The sequence below is a fragment of the Podarcis pityusensis genome (assembly GCF_964106645.2).
Source record: "Podarcis pityusensis genome assembly, chromosome: 3".
In the NCBI taxonomy this organism is placed as follows: domain Eukaryota; kingdom Metazoa; phylum Chordata; class Lepidosauria; order Squamata; family Lacertidae; genus Podarcis; species Podarcis pityusensis.
The window spans coordinates 50772367-50788488 of record NC_138026.1 but is presented as its reverse complement, the minus strand read 5'-3'; the positions used below and the strand labels follow the sequence as shown (position 1 = coordinate 50788488).

At 41.8% G+C, this 16122-nt stretch overlaps 2 protein-coding genes across 5 annotated transcripts in view; one reads left to right on the top strand and one right to left on the bottom strand.

Annotated features, from left to right (window-relative positions):
* The first annotated feature begins 2388 nt into the window (after positions 1–2388).
* Positions 2389–15326, top strand: CD164 (CD164 molecule). The gene is made up of 6 exons (XM_080998837.1): positions 2389–2835; positions 6648–6734; positions 8716–8790; positions 10997–11050; positions 12165–12272; positions 12607–15326. Exons 1-6 carry the CDS (start codon positions 2727–2729, stop codon positions 12768–12770), a joined length of 597 nt encoding a protein of 198 aa, XP_080854963.1. The 5' UTR covers positions 2389–2726; the 3' UTR covers positions 12771–15326.
* LOC308473366 (uncharacterized protein) overlaps positions 15288–16122 on the bottom strand; it is a 61076-nt gene continuing 60241 nt past the window's right edge. For all 4 annotated transcript variants that reach the window (XM_080998804.1, XM_080998805.1, XM_080998806.1 and 1 more), the window contains one exon: positions 15288–16030. In XM_080998804.1, coding sequence (XP_080854930.1) covers positions 15920–16030 — 111 coding nt within the window. In that variant the 3' untranslated portion in view covers positions 15288–15919. The remainder of the gene's footprint in view (positions 16031–16122) is intronic.

The window sequence follows — 16122 nt, the reverse complement described above, 5'->3', positions numbered from 1 at the left end:
CATACTTCGCTTGAGATTTGGAAGTCTTCTTCACCCAGCTTCTTATACTGAGGGGATCCAGCTAGTGTTTACTGTTATGTGTCTGAGCTTCAGATTCCCACACCATCCCTCTTCTCCTCTGGCATTGCAGTGAGGAGGCTGGAAGCTTTTGTTTCTGAAAGTAATTAACTACACTACAGTTTAATCTTAGTAACTTCAATTGATCATTTATTCTATCATGATCTCTATTTGGGATGATCTTAAACCCGCACTTATAACAATTATGTATACCCCATCCTGTTTCTTTAAGGCACAAGAAAGTTTAAATACAGTCAGAACATGGTAAGAAAGAGACATCAATTGCACTCTGTTTCTCATTTGTATTTCACTGACATAATTTTGGGAGCTAGAGTGTCTTAGCTGGCTCATCTACAGACTTTGAAAGAGGTTGAAAAGGCACTTTATTTTTTTACTCCAGTTGACATTTTAAGGGAATTTTTGATGCTAAAGCTATGTAGCTATCAGAAAGATTCATAAAATATTCTCCTAGGAAGTGACAGTGTGTCCTTTTATTCAGTAAATGGATATCCCTAAGAAAAATGGTTAAACAGTAATTGGTACTGTCTTTCTTCAGTCAGCTGAAATGAAACCAATGCATACTTAATAAGAGGCTCACTGCATATATTTTTCTGGTGCAAGCTATAATGTTCTTGGCCATTCTCCTCTTGCTTTGGCTGTGCATCCTGTGTTTGTAATGGGGATCCATTTAACAAAGAATGACAAGAATCCTCTCTCATTTTCCAGTGTTTTAACACAACAGTCCTGTGGGTGAAGGCTGCATTAAATGAAGCCTTGAAGGAACAGGAGGTACAAGTGCAGCATGCTTCTTGTCACTTCACATCTGCATGTTGTCTGACAATTTTATTTATCTGGACATTTAGAACCTTCCTTTCTGTGAGAAAATCAAGTAGGTTCATTGCACAAGACCTAATAAGTTATTTCACAATCTGAATTTTCCAGTATGTGACTGAATCCCACCTGAAAATAGTGAGTATAGAAGCACCCCAAATTTCATACTTGCACCTTGCAAAAGATTAGTAGTAGTGAGCTGTGCACAATATGTTTACTTCTCTGCTATTACTGATACTCTCATTGAGGAATGTCAGTATTCCTGGAACACTATTTGCAAGCTGCTCCATAGGTCAATTTCCACCTAAAAAGAATAATCAGCCAGGAAAGTGGTGCTGTAACTGGAATCGACATTCTTTCTATCATCTTCTTACAATTTTAAGTGCATACACCGCCTTTCCGTACACTGTTGTCCCTGGCCTTGTACAGTGGTACCTCGGGTTAAGTACTTAATTCATTCTGGAGGTCCGTACTTAACCTGAAACTGTTCTTAACCTGAAGCACCACTTTAGCTAATGGGGCCTCCTGCTGCTGCCGCACCGGCCGAGCACGATTTCTGTTCTCAGCCTGAAGCAAAGTTCTTAACCTGAAGCACTATTTCTGGGTTAGCGGAGTATGTAACCTGAAGCGTATGTAACCTGAGGTACCACTGTATCTGGATTGAAGTTTTGCTTCAGTCACACAGAGTTCATTTAAGATGTTTTGCTACCCTAAGAAGAACCAGGGCTTCCTGGTAATGTCACACAGGAACCTGGCCATCATGTGTGGCCGCCAGGAGCAGCCCAAGCCTTGTGCCTTGATATCCTCTGCATATAAGCATTGCAGTACTGTATTACAAAGCGTGCACCTATATGCAACACTGGAACATCAGAGAAACTGCTTGGTTTCTTAGTCTGCCCAGTCAGCTCTCCTGTTAAAGATTGACTTCAAGTCCTCTGGCAGTCATTATCCCTCACCCTTGGTTGTTAGTCTGTTTTTAACGAGATATTTTACATTGTTGTGACGCGCCCTGGGACCTTGCAGCGAAGGGCAAGTAACCTAACACAAAAATAATTTTAGGCTCAGGACTTAATGCATTGTCTTCAACGTCTCTGCTTTTAGGTGATATTGTGCAGCTCGCCTGCATTTGGTGGGCAGCGGGGCTTCCGCTCATTCTACTGAGTGGAGTTTAGGCCCTGCCATCACTACTGCCCGTCTGGTTTTTGCGGCTTGCCAAACGCAAAGCGTATTTCTGATGCTGCCCAAGGTCAAGAACTACCAGTTAATAATTTCACATTTAATTTAATCGCTTTTCTCCTATCACAAAGCTATTTTAAGTGATCCCAACTCCAAATATCAATATTGATCTTTTAACGACACCCGCGTCTACAAAGCAACCCATGATCTAATTTTCGCACGAATTGAGACATCAAGTGACAAGCGAGCGGGCGTCGAAGCAGCCACGCCCGCTCCGTCGGGATCTTTCCACGCCATTCGAGGTTTCGGTCACGTGACGAGGAAGCTGCTCTTTCCCTCGAGGGCCGTTCCATTGCAGCAGGCGGGGGTGTGTGCGCTGCTTGAAGGGGTTTACGCGTCGACGAGACCATCTCTTATTACGCAGGGAGCTGAGAGAGAGAGAAAGAGAGACAGAGCGCGCGCGCGCTGGCGCTTGCCTCAGTCCACGCGTCAAACGGCTCGCGCGGGCCGCCCAACGGCCGCGTCACGTGACTGCAGACTTCGACCGGCCGGGAAGCGGAGCGGGTTGCGCGAGCTGAGGGCTGAGCCGCTTTTCCCGTCGTTGTTTCTTCTTCCTTTCCTCGTGGGGCGAATCCCCCTCGCTTACCTCGCCAAGAGACGCCATGAGCTGCTTCAGCCGCCTTCGCTGGGCTGCCCTAGGCTGGGCGCTGCTCCTGCTGGTGGTCGCCTCTTGCCTCACGTCCGCGTTGGCCGCGGCCGAAGAGGAGGAAGGTGAGGAGACGGAGCGGGCGGGCGGGCGGCGCAGGGCTTCGGGAGCGAAAAGGCTCCTTGCGTCGCTGCGAAGCCTTGAAAGCGAAGCGGGGGAACACAGGGGGCCCGAAGGCTGCCAGGTAGCCGCCCTGGCCTTGACGGAGCGGCGCTAGACGGGGCTCGTAGTGCAGCCCCTCCTCGAAGAAAGCAGCCCCGAGGGCGGAGGGAATGAAGAGAGGGGGGATGTGGTCTTGTTACGGGTTGCCAAGGGGCGGAGGCGAGGCGGGGGGGGGACAGAGCGCACCTCCGGCACCGACCCCCCTTTACTCTTTTGAAGGCATGCAGACCCCCCCCCGCCAACGTGGAATTCCCCTCCCCCCCCGCTCCCCACGTGGCAAACAGTTGATTTCGGTCCGAAAAAGGCCGAGGGGTTGAAATGGTTAAACATGGCACGCAGCTGCCGAGGGGCGAACATGGCCCGCCGCGGCTGCAGTTCAGTTCAAGCATCGCGGTTCTTCCGCGTCAGGGGCGATTCTAGCCCTAGTTTATTGGGGCAGGGGCGGCTTCTGCGTCCCCTTATCTTCCTTCCGAGAGAGGCATCGGCAGGCGGGAAGAATGCGGGGAGGCAGGATTCGCGGTGTTGGGAAGCTTGGGTCGTGGGAAAGGGTCCGCCCACCGCCAGACCTGAGGCTCAGGAGAGTTGCCTTTTCGTCGCTTGTAAGAGAAACGAAACCGTGGGGTGTGGTGGTGGGGATGAAGGCGGCGAAGGGCCACTGGCAGCTGCCCTGCTCGGTCTGGTTTCGGATTGTGTTGCCTCCGTGTTCGCTGCGCTCCGCCTCCCCCTCTGAAAAGTTTACGAACATTCGAGCCGAGACAATGCAGCAACGTTGCCCTCTCTCTTCGTATATTTATTTATCCTGTAGTGACGCACGATCTGTATATCAGTTATGAGTTAACGCAAGGGATGAAGTGCAAGGATTTATTGTGCAAAAGCCCTAATTCTTTACAGCGTAGGAGCTATTTTGAGAGAGGTTGCAAGCGTCTAATCGGCAATCTGACCTCTATTTTCAGGGAGATAACTCAAGTATTTACCGGTATTTGTTTTCCTCCTTGCCTTTCTATCATCATGGTTGTTACGATGGCACCATCAACTTTCATGGCACTGGACAGTATATAAGAGGTTTTGTCTAAATTAACAGGATGAAAGCTATAAACAGAAAAAAGTACTTTGGTTCTCTTATTTTAAAGCTGTGTTCATTCGTTTGTCTTTGCAACTGCACAACTGATGGAGGCAAGTAAGTTGGGAGAAGGCCCTGAGGGAAAAGATTTCCACCCTCCAAGGATTCCCCTGCTGATGTGTTTTAACAGCTGCTTTTGCCATGAATGTCTGTAGAAGCTGCTATTAGGATGAATCTAGATTTCTTTTAATCAATTGCATTAAAGGTTTTCAACCTAATATACCATAAAATTCCAAACTAAAGTAAAGAGAAAAATGAAAGAATGTATCAAACAGAAAGAAACTAAAGACAAAATTAAAGTAAGATAATCTTCATAAAACACAAAATTATAAATATATCTATGTAGCCCTTGGTCACCATTTTATCTTAACCTTCACACACACAGAGAGTTGAATTCTCCCACCTCCCACCCTGAGAAAAGCCATTCTGACCTGCCTCATAGAGGCCCTATCCTCCCTGTCAGCTCCCTGTACAGGATGAGTCTAGATTTTTTCTCCCCAAAAATAAATTACCTCACTGGAGTTTTCTGAATTGTTGACATTCATTTCTGCTCACTTATTCACACATTACATAGCATGCAAGCCCATCTTTTAAAACCCATTGAAAACGGTTTGACTAGAATGGACCTGAAGGACATAGAGCTGAGTTGGCTGAACTGATGCTAGATATGTTGTGCATACTTCTAACAGATAAACCCACATTATTATCTATTAAATTTGTATACTGCCCTTCATCAGAAGGTCATAGGGGGGTTCACAACATAAAAATACAAAATGAGAACACAAAACACATAATAAAAACAAACCAATAACTCCCTCCCACAAGCACATTTCAAATTCTGTAGAATGTTTTATCAGTTGAAAGTGGATGTTGCTGGTGCTAGTATCATTCAGCCTGTTTTGATTTAACCAAATGAGAAAATAAAGTGGAAATGGAGGAATGAAATAGTTTTATTTACTAATATCTACTTTGGGCATTCAAAGAAGTTATTCCTACGAATTTCATCTTAAACGACCAGTTGCTTATTTTGAGCTAGATAACATTTTAGGATACTTCATATTTGGCGTGTTAGCTTGCAGGTTAATGCTCTCCTCATAAAACAGGAGTGGAAAACTTCAAATAGTTGATTATATGCAGGGCTCTACGAGCTCCTTCCTTGCCCACTAGCAATAGTTTTCAGAAGAGGGGAAAGGTCATACTTTAATTCTCAAAGCAGATATCTCATTGCAGTAGTTTACATATTCCTTGGCACTGGTGGGGCTTCAATTGGAGTATGAAATTAAAACTAGAATTGTTTCCCGAACATGGCACACAAACTCATTTCAATATATGTGCTTAATGGAATTAAAGCGAAGCTGGCCAAGCCTATTCCTAGGAAGTAGGAGGGAAGATTTGTAAGACATAGCTACCAGGGCAGTCAGCATTGACCAGGGCTCCTTTCTGTGCCTACACACAGTGACTGAAACCTATTTGTAGCTATGTGCAAAGGCCTGAAGGCAGTTTGTGTTATTATTTCTTTTATGAATTGCTTTCCATAAAAATCTCAAAGAGGAAAGCAATTTCAGGTCTGGTACAAATGGCAGAGTGTAGTATTTTAGGCACCGATAAGCTAAAATAATAGGTCTAATACAGCATGCATAACAATCTTTGGAATTTAGGACTTAGCATCACTGTCATTGTGAAAGGTCTATAATATAGCATCTCGGAACTGCTCCATTTTGACAAAGGACACTTGCAAGCAAGAGGTAGTGAGGCCAGAAGTAGCCTCCATTTATTGGTGCTGTTGCAGACTACCACCACCAACACATAGGAGCCAAAAAGCTAGCCTTTCTATAAAGTTAGGTCATCCTCGAATAATTATTCAATAAACGATCATTTTCTATGTCATGCAGCTCTAATTGTGAATCACGTTGCCCTACAGATGTTGCCAGTGTACACCTCCCATCAATCTGACCATTTGCCACGCAAGCTGGGGCTGATGGGGGATAATGTCTGGAGGGTCCCACCCACCCTGACTTACTGCCACATTCAAAATCACTCATGGTTTGTCTCCCTTAGACAAACCATAAGCAGTAAGCCAAGAACAAACATTAGCTACAGTTTGTATTAATGATGGACATTACAGACTTGGTAAGCTAAAATACAGTAAATTAAACAAACAAAAAATGTGGGAAGCATATTGCTAAAAACATTAAGACAAGTAACAAACATTTGTTTACACAAATAAGAAGGAGCCATGGAGGTAGTTGGGCTGTTCAGCAATGAAGAAATGGTAAAGGAAGACAGGAAGTTTACATAAAAACTGAATGAATATTTGTTATTGTCCACACTGCAAAACTAACTCAACTAGAAGTAACCAGAAATGAATGTCTAGGATCCTTTCTCCTTGGTTACAGGTGTTAATTTCCTATGTTAATTTTTTCATTTGAAAATAAAAAAACAATTACTTTATAGTGCTTGCTTTTGTTTATTCACATTTAACACCCTTCTATACCTCAGGGGTGCCATAGAATGTTCATAATTTGTTCATAATGTTCATTTACCTTTTGAAATTGTGATCTATCAACTGTTTAAAAATGCATTCTTCCTTTTTAGCTGGCTGTGAAAAACATACCAACTGTAGTTCCTGCATTAGTAGTACTGACAAATCTGGAATAAACTGCACCTGGATTTTCTGCAACGGTAAATGGAATTATTTTGAATTGTAATACCTAAGAGTAGTTAAGTATGTTTGCTTTTTCTGGCTTAATAGTGGTTGGCACTTATTGAGGTGTGAAACCTGGACTTATCATTTTTGAGCCAAACTGCATGCTAATAAGCCCACCCTCTGTTGACACTGCCACACTCAGAGGCTGTCTTCAGTTGAGGAAAAAGATGCATATCTGTGTAGTTTGTCCTTTGGGCTGTAAGCTGGGGTTCAGGCTTTTTATTTGGGGAAGGGAAATTTTCTGAGCAAGCGACAGGCTCGCTATTGGAAGTGGGGCAAAGTACACAGTGGAGTAAAAAACTGCAACCAGAGAAAGCCATGGGTGTTGAAAAAATGAGGTGGGGGAAAGTAGGAGGGTTTGAGGCTGAAATATCAGGGAGTTGAGGAGGCACAGGGCTGCTGGGTCTTGAAACATGAACCTGGCAGCTGCTGTTTGTTTAAAGTTGCATGGAAGGTTTTGTCAATTGGGGCTTTTACTACTGCTGCCCCACAGAACCTTATAACCCTAAGGCATGGGTCGGCAAACTTAAAGGGCCGGATCCAGTCCAATTGCCTACTGGATCCGGCTCGCGGGCGGTCTGGGAATCGGCGTGGGGATTCTGATTGTTCGGGCTGCAACATTTCTCCCCCCCCCCCCACACACACACACACCGCGGCGGCACTTCCTCCCTCCCTCCTCCTGGTCTTCTCCTGCCTAGAGGAAGGGAGCTGGGCTTTGTTGAGCCGCGGTTGGCTGAGCGCCATTTTAAGCAGCTCCTCTCCGAAGCCAGCCCTTTCACGCCACTCATTGTCTCTCCGCTGCTGCCAGCTTCTGCCGCTTGCAGGGCGCAGGTAAGCGGCCACCAGGGCTCGTCTGGTGCTGTGGAGAAGGGAGGGGAGAGTCGGGGGGGATTTCCCCCCCCATAAAATATAGTCCAGCCCCCCACAAGGTCTGAGGGACAGTGGACCGGCTCCCTGTGAAAAAAGTTTGCTGACCCCTGCCCTAAGGGGTCAATGAGGACCAAGAAGCAGGAGCATGATAAATTTCTTTTGAATTTTACATACTGACCAGCTCATTTCTCAGCTTCTGGTTTTTCTTTGGTGTGTGTACTCTGCTTGGTGAAATACAGTCAAACCTCAGTTCCCAAACGGCCTTGTTTGCGAATGTTTTGGCTCCCGAATGCCGAAAACCTGGAAGTAAATACTCTGGTTTTCGAACATTTTTTGGAAACTGAACGTCCAACGCGGCTTCCACTTGAGTGCAGGAAGCTATTGCAACCAATCAGAAGCTGTGCCTCTGTTGTCGAACGTTTCAGAAGCTGAACAGGCTTCCGGAACAGATTACGTTTGACAACTGAGGTTTGACTAGTAGGTCCACCTCTCGCCGGCCTGTGAAAATCTAAGGTCTTGAAACATTTGGTTACTTATAGGCTCTGTTATATATATGCATGGGGTTGTGTGTAAGTAAACAGGGTTTCCCCCAAGTTTTCCAAGTAGCAGCGCACTAACTTTACACCGTAGCTCACGAAAATAAGTTCCACTGTGTATACAGACATGTGTATTTTACCTACATGTGTTTAGTGAAACCAATGCCCTTATGTATAGAATTTTTGACCAGGCGCAGACTTGTATTGTGGAGCTTTTCAGAGGTTAAGGGACAAACATAAAGAAGAATCTTTGTGACACTTCTTAATTTTCCAGAGTTCTGGAACTCTCAGTATATTGGTTGGTGAACTGCTCTGTGCTAAAATAACACCTCTGCTAAACCAAGGAGTAGATAGTACCTAGGAGTAGATAATACCTAAATGGCAATGTCACAAGCACCACAAGTGAAGCTAATTTAGCAGCTGTATAGCTTTTCTAGGACAATGAAGATAAATGTTTCTAATGGAAACTTGTAGCCAAAATATTGCATTGAATGTTTCACTCTTGGAAAACTAAACTGAGAATTCTTCCTCAATCTTCTTTTTCTGTAAGGTTCTTTGTCCTACTGTACAAATGCAACGGAAAGTGATAACTGTACGTCTACTTTTAGAAATGAAACTTGTTCAGGTAAATATTTACTACTACACTTGTGATGTAAAATCAATTCGTTGTTTAGGATCCATGCAGTTGGGAATGTTAAAGTCTCCAAAGCTGGAGTTGCCAGTGCAGCACTTGCAGGCGCACATACATCCAATGAAACCTTCATTGACTTCCACAGCATCCCCATTTCCTCTTCTATTGGGTATATTACCCCCCCCCCACCATAATTAGATTTCAAAATTTGGTCTTAATAGAAAGCTTTTCTCAAGCCTCATTATTGTGGGAGTATATGTGGATGATCATCCTGGAGAATGTTGCTGGGGAAGGAACTTAAAGCTTTCCCTCTCTAGCTGCACATTCCAGGAAGATCTGTTTCCCCACTCCTAAATTAGGTGGGGCGGGGATGGAAGCTGAAACACTTTTTTCAAGCTGTATTGCTGGTGGAACATACGTGTGTGGGACTCATGGGTTTCTCAGTGTGCCCACTGCCCCATAAATGTTGATGATCCCTGACCCAAGGCCACAGGAGAGGTTATTATTGCTGCTGCACAGATCTGCCACACCTGGGACAATGGAAGAAGTTAGGTAAAAGGTCCAGTGGAAGAGCAGGATAGGAGGTGTAGAGGTTTTTAAACATGGGTTTCTTGGATGTAATCTGGCAAATTACCTTTTATTTAATTATTCCCCCACCAGTATTGAATAATTAGCACTTGAACGGATAGCAGAAGCTATTTTCTGTCCCTATGGTAAAACAGTTGGGGAAGTGTAATTTCACTTAGGTTGTATGGGAATATCTTCAGACAGGAGTAACTATTGCATGCCACCAACAATATTGATCAGCTCTTGTCTATTGCAAGAATTGGACAGCTGTCAAACAGTAAGTGCTGTAGTAGTTCACCCTTTCTCTTTCATTTCACTACAAGTAGAGTCTCATGGATAACATGGCTGTCCACTGCTTCAGGTAGTGGTGAGTGTGCAATAGCAAATTGATGTCGTGTGTCTATCCAAATAGGAGGAGTTTGGAAACATAGGATCCTGCCTTTTATTGAGTCATACCATTGATCTATCTAGCTCAGGATTGTTCACTGACTGGCTGTGACTCTTAGGGTTTCAGAAAGTATTCTTTTACAGCTTTAACTGAAGGTGCTAGGGATTCAAAAGGGACCTTTTGCATGCAAAGCATGTGCTCTTACTGTACCACAGTTGAGGACCTTTTAACTGAGCCACGATGAAAATGCTTCTTGAAATAAGAAGAAAGTGAATAATTGCATCACTTTAGGTATAGGCTTGGTGCTTTGTTTGTTTTTTAGGATGGGCTGTATCTGAGGGATGTTAATTTGCTAGTGAAACATCTATTTTTTTAATATTTGCCCCACCATAGTAGGATGCCACGTGTAGGTAGAGCAGCTGTTTTTAAGACCAGTGGGCACACTTTAAATATTGAGAGAATGCTGTGGTTGACAAGGCACAGTCATTGTTTCTTCCCAGCGTCCCGCTTCATGTTTACCAGGGGAAGTCAGTGATGTTCTGCTGGTCCTGATCATGGAGATACAGTAGTTCAAGACACAAAACCCTTTCCCCACTCGATGCCATTCATAAACCAAAGCCTAGGTTGTAGTAAGGCCCATTATACACAAAGAGACTTAATTGTGAAGTAGACATGTATATTATTGTACTGTTAGTGTGAATTCTTAATGAGTGCCTGGCTCTCTTAAGGCACTCTTAATGAGTGCCTTAATGAGTGCATGCACACGAAAGCTTATACCAAGAACAAACTTAGTTGGTCTCTAAGGTGCTACTGGACAATATAGAAAGGTAGGGAGACAGACAGACAGACTGTGTCAGACCGACTGTGTCAGACCAACATGGCTACCTACCTGAATCCACCTGCATGTGATTGTGCAGTAGTATGTGCAGAAAATAATTTATGGGTGGGTACCTAATCTCAGAAGAATTCACCACAGTAAAGATGTAAGCTGAAGGGCGAAAGTCAACGTTTGGGGCCAGTTACAATTGTAATTGTATGATCTGTTCTCCATCACAGCCTCGGATGTATCTTGGGAACAGAGGTGGCTATTGATAACATTAGTACCTCTTATAGCATAAGCTACATCTCCTTGGAATTAAGAGCTATTGAATTCAATGGAGCTTCTTCACATGTAAATGGGGTTAAGATTGTAGCCTCAGTGTTTAAATATTCTGTTTTCTGCTTCATACTTTTGTTTTTTTTTAGTTCCTCCTAAGCCTACCACAGTTGCACCTACCACAGCCAACACTTCTACCCCAGGTAACAAACTTTTGTGCATTAATAAGTAAACAAGTATAAAGGTTTCACCTGTAATAAGGTTTCCAGGATTACTTTGGGAAAATCAGAAATGAGAGCTCGTGGTTTTATCCAGTTTCTTGAAATGGCTTAATCACTATAAAGGACAGGCAAGTAGTAGTAGTAATAATATATTATTTATACCCCGCCCATCTGGCTGGGTTTCCCCAGCCACTCTGGGCGGCTTCCAACACAATATTAAAATACAGTAATGCATCAAACATTAAAAGCGTCCTTAAACAGGGCTGCCTTTAGATGTCTGGTAGTTATTGTTCTCTTTGACATCTGTTGGGAGGGTGGGTGCCACTACTGAGGAGACCCTCTGCCTGGTTCCCTGTAACTTGGCTTCTCACAGCGAGGGAACCGCCAGAAGGCCCTCGGCGCTGGACCTCAGTGTCTGGGTAGAACAATGGGGATGGAGATGCTCCTACCAGTACTATGAGTTGCAGGCCAGAATACTGATAATTTCCTGTCCTTTACTGAATTGTCTTTGATCACTAAGGTAGATGATACAATTTATTGATGGGAGGAAAACGTGTCTTGAGAATTCATGTTAGTGAAGAGCATGTAGTAGAATTAGCCAAGAAAAAATTTGAATGCACAGGGGAGTGACTACATGTACACTTCCTCTACATGCATACTTCCATGTTTCTTTCATTCTCTTCTGGAATGTCAAGAATCGACATTATTGTATATATGGCAGGAGGTTCCTGGGATCTGTGCTAAAATGATTTCTACTTGTCTGGTTTTGTTAATTGTCCACTTTGTTGGGGACCTAGCTTCTTACATAACCTCAGTAATGTTTTCCCTAATGTGTTTAATTTTTGATTCTTGAATTATATTGTATATATTTCAGATAATCTCATAATTTGAAAAAAAAAAATGCCTTCAAAATGGAGGAAATGACTTTTTAAAACTACTACCAATTTTTCTATCCATGCATAAATATTTTCCATTGATAATTATTACTGTGAAATGCATCTAACAGTGCCTTTGTTCTGCAATCATTTGCTCAACTTGTAAGATTAAAATAGTTATTTAAAGCTGGTTCCAAGATGTGGTATTTTCTTTGAAACAGGTCCTACACATAACGCAACTGCACCAGCCAAACCTACTTCTGCCAGACCTACTACTTCTAATAGTACAATAGTTACACCTGCTGCTAGCAACACAACTTCTACACCAGGTAATATTTGATTTATAGCAAGATTAAAATCAGTCATGTCACAGAGACATTAGCATCTCTCTCGCATGCACATACATATAGCTCTCAGTCATGTGCACTCAAAGCATACTTGTGCATGAATGTAGACATATTCAGAAAAACCCCTCCGTTGGTGAAGGAAGTGCCTCTTCTTTAAAAATAATAATCCAAAATATTATTATTTTTGGTGGGGGGGATCCAAGTGGTAGGAATCCAAGACATTAGGGCCACCAACCTGGTGCTCGGTGGTGATTTAGAAGAGCTTTCTAAATTTGCACAGCCTATCACTAGTAACTCTACTTCTTTCATTTGACAGGCTCAGCTTCTCCCCAACCAACTTCCAAACCATCTCCACACAAATCCACCTTTGATGCTGCCAGTTTCATTGGTGGTATCGTCCTAGTGCTGGGACTGCAAGCAGTAATATTCTTTCTCTACAAATTTTGCAAGTCCAAAGAACAAAACTATCATACCCTCTAGAATACGTTGCTTTTAAGTGGACTTTACAAGGTCAACATTTGTGGTTAGCTGCACCAAAATATCTTTATTCCTTATAGAAGACAGCAATTCAAAATACTCTTATTCTTCAAGACTTTTTTTAAAAAAGAAAATGTTTCTGCAACATGCTTGGAAGAAGGTTGTATGAATCATGTTTTGCTCTGCAAGAATACTTGCAATATTGTGCATGAATCCTCATTGGCTGTCTGAAATTTCTTTAGTGGCTGCTGCCGTGAAACCGTTTCTTTTATCTGACATGCCAAATGTAGACTTTAATAGTAACTATATTCATTGGCAGCAGTGTTCTTGATATATAACTTTATGATTGCAATTGATAAGTTAGCCTTAAATGCAGTGCCCCCTACATTATTATTATAATTATTATTATTACTATTAAAATGTGAATTCCTGGTGACTTGGCATAAAACACTATGTGTGTGAAAACTGGCTTTTTATAGTGTACTGCTAGGAGATTGGGGCAAATTTCTAGAACTATGTTTTTTTCCTTAAGGATTATGGAAGCCCATATTTTTCTATACTTGGTGTCAGAAGGATAATTGTTTTCTAATGTAAGCGTAAGCAGCCATAGGAAGAATGATAGTCAAAGAATGCTAGTTCCTTGGTGCATAAGGAAGAAAGACCAGTGCCTTAATGAGTAGGCTGCAAACTGAAACGTTTGTGCCATTTTATTTATTTGAGGTACAGTGAATGTCATTCCACTTGCAGCAATTTCATTCTAGTAGACACATGAACTTGGGCATTATTTATATATACTTGTCTTTATATAAGTTTTTTGTGAAGACAGATGTGGAAAGAAAACAGTGTAAGCAATCTTCATATACTGTTCCTAAAGCCATGTGTCTCTAGCCTTCAAAACACTTGCCTTGGAAAGTTCTATTGACATGCTTTACATTTCAGAGCAGTACTTTCAGTAGACACATTTTGTGATTGCAAACCTACCATAATTCTGTATGGATTTGAGAGAATATTTGCTCTTATATCAATGCAGTTTCCTTCCTTAAGTTTCATAAAACACAGATAGTCATGGTGGAAGTAGGCAGCCCGAGCACTTGGAGCTATGTAAGTTTTTGATAATTGTCAAAATAGACTGCTAATCCTTGTTTTGCAGGTTATATGGCAAGCATAGTTTAAATGCTAGAAATGCAACATTAAGTGATGCTTTTGGATTAGCTCTATTGCTTGCTTGATTTTAAGCTGCTGATGATAAGTCTGGGTTTATGGCTTATTGCTAAATTTTACTGCATTTTAATTGCTCAACTTCTCTAGCCCTTGTAGCTAATAGTATTCACTTCAATAATGTTGCATAGAAAGTTTATTCATAATAATACTTAGCAAACAGTACTGTAACTTTCAGGCAACTGCACTCCTAAAAGACAATCAGCTCAGGTGTATGAAATGGTAAATTGATCAGCCAATTTTCAGCAAGCAACACATCTGTAGTAGGTGGTATTTAATGGCCTTAAGCTGTATAGTCCATTGTTTAACATAATTCCCCATCTCTTTTAGCTTCATAAATTTAGATAAAATCTTAGAATATATTCTAAACCTTAAGCATAATTAAAGCACTTCTAAACAGTGACAGTTTAAAAAAAGCCTCTTTGCACTCTAAAGCTGTAATAAGCTTATGCTTAGTGGTGAGACTTAGAAATTATTTCTAGTTAGTGTTGCTTCCTTACTGGCTCTTGAATGGCTACGTCTTGTAAACTTGTAGTAGAAGATTTCAAGACTAACAGTGCAACTTGCAGTTCCAGAATTGAAATTTGAGCCAATTTTATTACTGAGCCAAGAGTAAGTGCTGTTTAAAACACCACTAAATAGTCATGTATTCTGTGCTGATGTTAACATTATGAATCTTTCAAGTGCCTTAAATTTTATTACTGTCAGCTACATGTCTGTTGAAGGGATGTGGGGAGAGGAATTTTAGTCACTAGTCTTGCCCCATTGCCAGCAATTGTTCTTTTCCAATGACTTTAGGAAATTCAGGTCTCACTGCTACTCTTCAGGAAGTCTGCATTTTCTACTTGGTTGGGGTATAGGCGTGTACCAGGTCTTTAAGACATTTCTAATATCTTCATGCAGTGGCATATTTGATTTTCTAGACCCAAGCTTTATCACTAACTTACCAAACCTTGGCTAAGACTGTGAGGGTGAGCCCTCTTACCTTCTATAGCTAGATCAGTGACAGTTGTTGTTTTTCTGGTAGTGACATTAACCTGACTACGTACAAATTAGGTAAACTAATAGATTTTCACAGCTTCTGTCTGCTTTTTGGAGTATATACATAGGGTTTTGGTTTTTTTTAACCACCCCTGTCTGTGAAATATATTTTTAAGGCAGTGAATTGTGACTTCCAAGCTCTTAATACAGATTTTCCCTAAAATTTAACACCTGCAAGTATGTTGCATCTAGAATGGAATGTTATAGACATTACTGTACTGCATATGTGTGTTGTCTTCATTGGAAGAAAATGCAAACTACTTAATCACAAAACCAAAATAAATCATTTATTAAACTGTTTCTGTTCGTCTGCCTATCTTTTTCTCCTCCCAAAAAAATCCATCTTGTTCTGGGCCATAAAAAGCAATGTGTGTTGTACATGGCCTCTCCATTTGCCAAAGTAAATTTCAAGTGGTGAGGATTGTTGGGTGATCCAGCAGATCTCTCATTTAAAGCTCTTTGTCAAAGACAAAAATAAAATTGAAAGTATACAGATGTAGCTTGTCATACTATGAAATAATTTTATAAAAACACAAATCAGCTACATAATTGCTTTGCAGAATTTGGTCAAAGTCATGCAAATGCACCATGGCCAGCCAAATAAGCTTGTTACCATAAACACATATTGTGATAGTGCATTCCTTATATATTTGTTTGAATAAAGGCTTTCAGTTGCCTGTCCTGAATCTGCTTCACCAGTTAATAACCTCACGTCATCAGATTTTTGGCACTAGAGAATCTGGTGGGAAAGTGGCTTATTAAAAGTTATGGATAACTATAAGCAAATTAAAACATCCCATTTTTGAGCATGTCCAGAGTTCTTAAGCAAGACTGCTTTGTACTTTATCGTGGAATCAAACCAACAAGTAACTCTTCAAAGAAGCAGTAGAAGCTTATTTTTCAGATGTCTTCTGTCCACAAAACTGCACAGGTGACATAGAAGAGTTTTCTGTAAGAGCTGGCAAGAGAACATCTATCACGCTATTTCTCCACCCACAAGGTACCTTTAAATATAAATAAAAACTGTTGTAATTCTCATCTGTTTCACCTTGAATAGTCAAAATTTCATTCATTTTGGGGGGGGGGTAGATTGCTT